General features: G+C 40.2%; 1 protein-coding gene across 1 annotated transcript; it reads right to left on the reverse strand.

Moving 5' to 3' along the window:
- Positions 1-3,269: 3,269 nt before the first annotated feature.
- GTSF1L (gametocyte specific factor 1 like) lies at positions 3,270-4,198 on the reverse strand. Its single transcript, XM_004474632.3, has one exon. The coding sequence runs from the start codon at positions 3,814-3,816 to the stop codon at positions 3,355-3,357; it is 462 nt and encodes a 153-aa protein (XP_004474689.1). The 5' UTR covers positions 3,817-4,198; the 3' UTR covers positions 3,270-3,354.
- Between the last annotated feature and the right edge of the window lie 3,309 nt (positions 4,199-7,507).

A 7,507-nucleotide genomic window follows, 5' to 3' on the forward strand; every position in this document is an offset into this window, starting at 1 on the left:
GTAAACCAGGCAACTTCTCTTAGACTCACTCCTCATATCTTTATACCGGAAATAAAATATTACTTGTCCCTCAGTGTGTGGCCAGGACTAAATAAAGTCACATCTGCAAGGCACCTGGCCCCAACTTAGCTCCCCTTCCCGTCCCCCTTCCTCCCGCCACACCAGAACCTCCTCTGCCCCACGACGTGGCTTTTCTCACCAGGTTCCTCCTTTGCCGCGCACTCGCACGTGAATTTGGAGAGCTTGTCTGCTGTCCAAGGCTGCAGACCCCTTTTCCCCAGGCCACATCCTGGCTCTCTTTTGTGACTCAGTCACTGGCGCCAATGGCAACATTAGCTAACTGTGGTCACTGTCACCCCTAACGAGTGTTTTTATGATTGTGCTACCGTCTGTCCGGCAGGCGCAGGGCGGGCAGGAAAAAGGACTGAGAAGGGGAGGGACAGCAGGCCGAGAGCCAGCTCAGCAACTTAGAGCACCTGATCCTCTCTGGCCTGGCCTTTTTTCCCTGGAACTAGACAGATTTTCCCTGGAACTCCAGACAGGAGTTTTTCTCTTTCCTTTTACCAACATGCATATAACCTAAAATATTCCCCTTTCACAGCATACAGAAAAGGAGTTTTTCCTAAATCCCTGTATTATTCTCTTACTCTTCTAGAAACCCCTCAGGCCATGTGGGTGAGTGGGTACAGTGGGGGCTCTGCCCACTGGCGGCTCTGGCAAGACAGAGTCAACTTCTAGCACTTTGTAGTGGTCTCCTGGGGCATTGTGCTGAGGATTCTAAAGGGAATGTCTGGGCTCAGTGCTGGGATTGATTCGTCATGTCTTCTGTTGCATGCATAGGAGGTGGGGTTACGTCACACATGTTACATATTTACTTTCTTGGTCTAAAGATGTAGGCAAATGTTGATCAGGTTGGAAATGTATTTGATTTACTGAGTTAAATAGAATGTGGTTTTTTAAAAAATAGGCTAGTTAAATCCTTTTGTATTTATTGTGATTATTGATCTCTTTGGAATTTTTCATTTCGTGTTTTCTCTTTACTACTCTTCTTGTCCTTTCTTTTCTTGGTTTAATTTCTAGTTTTCTGTATCTCCCTGTCTCCCCCCCCCTTTCCCTTGCCTGGTTTGGAAAATATGAAGTATTTCTCTTATTTTAAAGGCTACCCTTAAACTTTTAATATATATACTTGTTATCTAATGCTTCTATGCTCCTGTACAATGCCCTCCCTTAGCCTTTTTATTATTGTCTCAAGCTTTTATTTTATCCTTCTACATGCGAAATTGATTATTTTGTTGGTTGATATATTTTTAAATTTACTTATTAATTCTCTTATGCCATGTTTTTTTTTCTTGCTGAATAATACCACAATTATTACTACTAATAATTGGCATTAATTTAGGGATTCCTATGTATTAGATACTTCTTATAATCTTATATGTGTTAAGACTCAATCTTCTTCACAATCTTATGAGATTATCATCTCTATTTTGTGGAGGCAGAAAAAGAAATCAGAGATGTCAAGTCACAGCTCAAATTCTCGCAGCGAATAAGTGGTAGAGCTGGAATTCAAACCCAGGTAGTAGGGCTCGACTCAATTCTTTACTCCATCACGTTGCTCTTCACTCATTTAACCTTTTTATTTTGAAATTCTTTTAGATTTACAGAACACTTGCAAAGATAGTACAAGGAATTCCTTCTACCCGTTAATGTAAACATGTAACAAAGGTCCATTTACCAAAACTAAGGGATTGACATTGGTACAACACAATTAACTTTACTCAGATTTCACGAGTTTGTCCAATAGTGTCCTTTTTCCTATCCAGAATCCTCCAGGATACACATTGCATTTAGTATAATTTTTAAAAAGTAGAAAGAATGTTAGAACAACCCCCATTTACCCATCACCCAGCTTCAGCACAGTAAACGTATGACTAATTTTGTTTCATTCATTCCCCAAACTAGATTAATTTTTCTTTTTTCCTGGTCATGTCAGCCTGTAGTTTACTCACAAGTAGATGCCCTCCACATACTTTATTTCCTCTCATTTTAACATTGCAGTTTTCTAGCCCATGCTTTTTATTAACCACAGAGCTTTTAAAGTCAACACCCAGAACTACTTCTCTCTCTTACTTTTTTTTTTCTTGCCAGGAAGAAATATTTATTTAATATGTGGTGGAAACACCAGGGGTAGCCAAGTTATGATTACCTTAAAAAAACCCTTAGCAGTTAAGATTTCCTCCTGGAAAGCTTTTGAAAGACTTGTATCTTCCATCTGATGTTTTTTTAAAAAGTCTATTTTAATTGTTTGATAATATATTTACATTTCAACAATCAAAAGGCAGTACAGGATATATAAGACAAGGTCTCTCTTCCCTGTTCTGAAACTCCTAATTCTCTTCCCTGGAGGCAAGTGATAGTCATTTCAACGGCAGAGGTCAGAAAACTTTTAATGTAGGGGATCAGAAAGTAAACATTTTAGCTTTTGGGGGCAGACCCCTGTTCCAGAGTATCCTTCGAGAGAAATTTTATGCAAAGACAAACATATATATATACATATAGGTTCTCTCCCACAACTCTGCCGAAATGGCGACATAATATATGTGTGTATATCTATATATACTGATCTGGATTTGGTTTTGATCAATTAAATCATGGATTGGCAAACTGTGGTCACACAGGCCAAATTCTAGCTTGCTGCCTGTTCTTTTAAGTAAATTTTTATTGGAGCACATTTTTATTTGTTTACATATTGGCAATGGTTGCTTTTGTACAACAATGGCAGAGCTGAGTTCTTGTGACAGGGACTGCATGGGCTGTACAACCTAAAACATTTACTACTGGGCCCTTGAGAGAGAGTTTGCTGATCCTTAAGTTAAACAATGTCTTTACCTTTCCGTATAGTAGTGAAAGAGTTGCCTCACTCTTTTTCATGACTACATACTATTTCATTGCTTGGCTGCTCAGAAATTAATCAGGCCCTCCTAATGAATATTTAAAATTGTGCATGGATATTTAGATTGCCTTTGGCCTGTTAGGTCTACAAATAATACTACGACGAATATCCTTGTGCTTACCTCATTTTCCACACGTGTGAAACATTTCCAGGATATATTCCTAGAGGCAGAATTGCTCATTGAAACATATGTGCATTGCTCATTTTTATAGCTATTGCCAAATGTTATGAGAATGCCCTTTTTACCCCACCACTGTCAATAAACCTTTTGAACCTTACCAATCTGCTAGGTGGAACAAAACATATCCCAGCATCATTTAATTTGCATGCCTTTTATTCTGATGAGTTGCATATCCTTCCATGCAACCAAGAGACTGTGTTTCCTTTCTCCCGCTGGCCGTTTACTCTCCTGGTCTGAGGATCTTCTGGGTGGTGGTCAGGGATGGCATGTCCTCTCTCTCTGACTCTCTTGTGTCACTTTCACAAACAAGCTTCTGGGGGACAAAAGTCTTAAGGACAAACATGGGGTAGCAGTCAGCACTGTCGACATTCCAGACGTCGGGGCTGGACAGCCCGGGGGACACCTGAGGGGGGTTTCCGTTCTGCTCTGGACTTTGAAGACTAACTTTGAGAAGATTCAGTGTGTCCTCCTCCTCCACGGTGCTTCTGTTGACACAGGCAGCTTCGTGTTCCTCCAGCTTTTTGATGGGCACGACGTGACAGGCATTGTATTTGCAGCTGGCCATCTTTTTGGCTTTTTTGGGGTTCTTTCTCCTGCATGATGCCAGGTGGTACTGAAACCTGTTGAGTGGGATTCGGTGGTGAGGGTCGTAAGGGCAAATTTCTAGGGCTTCTGGCTCCATATGCAATTAATTGTGCTGGAAGCAGAGTATCTCACTGCCCGGAGTCAAAGATGAGACGCTGTCGGTGGAAAAGCCCTTTTGTAAGAAGGGTGGGGCTGTCCTCTGCCCAGCGTTGGCTCTGGCTGGCGAAGGTCTCACTACCTCGTGTTTCCTGTTCTCCGTGACGAAGGGTGGTGGATTAGAAAAGGGACACGCTGCTCTCAGAAGCCGCTGCACAGGGAACAGGCAGAGTTAGCGAATGGAACACGAAGCAGAACTATATAAAGCAGATGCAAGAGTCAAAAAAAAACCCCCAAAACCAGAACACAGCAGCCCCAAGGCCATGCAGGGAGGTGAAGGAGATGCGTAGATGTGTGCTCACCCCTCTTGACTCGGAGGGCTGTGCTGTGTGACCTCCAGGAGCAGCCGGGCGTGGTCACAATGAGCAGCGACTCATCAGCAGCGACTCATCAGGAAGAGGCTACTGTTGTCCTCTGCTCGGGAGGGGCTTTGGGGAAGGCCATTTAAAACTGTCCATGGCATGGGTGCTGTTTTCTCTTAAAAATGACATTTTAACTGTTTTTAAGTGTGTAGTTCAGTGGCATTAAGTACATTCACAAGGTCATGCAGCGATTACTATTTCCTCACACCAACAGAAGCTCTGTACCCCTCAAGCAATGAAAGAGCTCTCCATTCCCTATCCCCCCCCCCCGTATCTTATCTTTCTTCCCCAAATGATTTTTTAAAAAATTGTATTGTGATAACATATATAAAATATAAACATTTCCAATTTTAACCACTTTCAATTATACTTTTCAGTGGTATTAATTACACTCACAATGTTGTGCTATATCACTACCATGTATGTTGCCTTTTAGCTGGAGAATCTAGTTCATATACTTTTTTTCCTTTTAGGAGGTGCCAGGAATTGAACCTGGGAAGCAGGTGCTGACCCACTGAGCTACACCCACTCCCTGAGTTCAGATATATTTAATATAAATATACATATATATACACACACACACACACACACACATATATATATTATATATATATAGGTTTAAATCTACCAACTTATTTTGTGCATTCTAACCTAGTCTTTGATATATTATCTCTCCTTTATCCATTATTTTGAATAGACCTTTTAAATAGACTCTACAAATGAAAACATCCATAAATAACTTACCAAGGTTTAAAGTTGATAATATTCTCATCCTCTTCCTGGAAAAACAGAAGGACTTTTTCTTAGTTTACTCTCCTCCTGACTTATTATGTTATTGTTCCCTGTATTTTCAGCCTCTTTAAAAACATCACTAGATATTATCACTATGGTCATTTTATATGGTCAATATTTATTTTCATGCATTCTCATATTGATTCTTCTCTTTGCTTTCTATTCTTTCTTTCATTTCAGATCTACCACATGAGATCATTTCCTTCTGCTTGAGTTTATCTTTTAGAATTTCCTCTTGACAAACTCTTAGGTTTTTGTCTGAAAATGTCTTAATTTCATCCTCATTTTAAAAAGACATATCACTGCGTATAGTTGTTATTTTCTTTCTTCAAGCTTTCTTCTTGAAGTTGAGTCTAGTTTCTTGTAACTTGCATTGTTGCTTTTGAGAATTTCTTCTGTCCACTGTTACCAAACCTTCTTTTGAAGGTAATCTAGTTCTTTTTTCTATGTCTATTTAATTTTTTTTTCTTTAGCTTTGGTTTTCTGCCATTTTCCTATAATGTTGAGCTGTAGATTTCTTTTTAATCAGTCCTTTTAATTTTTTGTTAGGCCTGTTGAAACTGTGGATTAGTATGTTTCGATAGTTTTAGAAAATTCTTAGCCATTGTTTCTTCATCTATTGCGTCTACTTAATTGTTTCTTTCTCTTCTCTTCCTGACACCCCAACTTTAGTCCTTCTCACTCTGTCCTTCCTATGTCCCTTTCTGTCTCTTCTGTACTTTTCCTCTTTGTGCTGCATTCTGGAGAATTTCTTCTAATCTATCCTCAAGTTCTCTGTTTCTCTTTTCTGCTATAACCAATCTGTTGCCAAATATGTCCATTTAAAAATTTTTATTGTGGTCAAATATATTTAACATAAATTTGTTGTTTTAACTGCTTTTAAGTAGGCAATTAAGTAGCATAAAATACATTCACAATGTTGTTTAACCATCACCACTATTTCCATTAGTTTTTCATCATCCCAAACAGAAATTCTGTACCCATTAAATAGGAACTCCCTATTTCCCCTTCCCTGGTAACCTGTAATCTACTTTCTGTCTCTTTGAATTTTTGCCTCTTTTGGATATCTCATGTAAGTGAAATCACACATTTGTCCTTTTGTGTCTGATATTTCACTTATAATGTTTTCAAGGTTCATCAATGTTGTCATGTGTATCAGAACTTCATTACCTTTTACTGCTGAATAGGTTTCCATCGTATGTTTTGTTTATTCATTCATCTCTTGATGGACACTTGGGTTGTTGACAGCTTTTGGCTACTGTGAACAATGCTGCTATAAGCATTGGCATACAAGTATTTGTTTCTTTGGGGGTATGTACCTAGAAGTGGAATTGCTTGGTCACACGATAATTTTTTTTTTTAAGATTTATTTATTTATTTATTTCTCTCCGCCCGCCCCCCCCCCCCCCGGGTTGTCTGTTCTCTGTGTCCATTTGCTGTGTGTTCTTTGTCCCCTTCTGTTGTTGCCAGCGGCACGGGAATCTCTGTTTCTTTTTGTTGCATCATCTTGTGTGTCCGCTCTCCGTGTGTGCAGCACCATTCCTGGGCAGGCTGCATTTGCCTTCGTGCTGGGTGGCTCTCCTTACGGGGCGCACTCCTTGCTCATGGGGCTTCCTTACGCGGGGGACACCCCTGCGTGGCAGGGCACTCCTTGCATGCGTCAGCACTGCGCATGGGCCAGCTCCACATGGGTCAGGGAGGCCCGGGGTTTGAACCGCAGACCTCCCATGTGGTAGACGGACGCCCTAACCACTGGGCCACGTCCGCCGCCCACATGATAATTCCGTTTAATTTTTTGAGGATCCACCAAGCTGTTTTCTATAGTGGCTGCACCACTTTACATTCCACTAGCAGCATGCAAGAGTCACATCCTTGCCAACATTTGTTTGTTTGTTTATGGGTTTTTTTGGTAATAGCCATCATTGTGGGTATGAAATGGTACCTTATTGTGCTTTTGATTTGCATTTTCCTAATGACTAATGATACTGAGCATCTTTCCATGTGCCTGTTGGCCATTTGTATATCTTCTTTGGAGAAATGTCTATTCAATTCCTTTGCCCCTTTTAATATTGGGTTATTTGTCTTTGTTGTTGAAGGTTTTTGGGTTCTTAACTTTGGTTTTTATATTTTACATTTCTAGAGGTTTTGGTTCCTTTCAAAACTGCTACATCATTCAAAAAAATTTTTTTATAGTACCTTTTTCCATGCAGATATTTAAAGACTGTCATCATTTCTTTAAGCATGGTAAGCAAAGTTGTTTTAAAATCTGTGTCTGACATTTTTGGTAGCTGAAGTCTGCCTGAGTCTTTTTTTGCATGTTTTCACTGATGTACACTATTCCTTTGTGTGCTGGTTGTCTTTGATAGCTTGCTATTTACTATCCTTGAAGATTTGCTTGTGGGGGTTACCCAAAGCCCAGGATAGATGTAGCTGCCTTCAGAAAGGCTTTTTAGGCACCCGGGGTGCTGCAGGCTGAGG

The sequence above is a fragment of the Dasypus novemcinctus genome, chromosome 24, assembly GCF_030445035.2.
Source record: "Dasypus novemcinctus isolate mDasNov1 chromosome 24, mDasNov1.1.hap2, whole genome shotgun sequence".
Lineage (NCBI taxonomy): Eukaryota > Metazoa > Chordata > Mammalia > Cingulata > Dasypodidae > Dasypus > Dasypus novemcinctus.

Bases quoted from the DNA above. Each gene is read 5' to 3' on its own strand.
- GTSF1L (XM_004474632.3), bottom strand. From the start codon at position 3,816: ATGGAGCCAGAAGCCCTAGAAATTTGCCCTTACGACCCTCACCACCGA.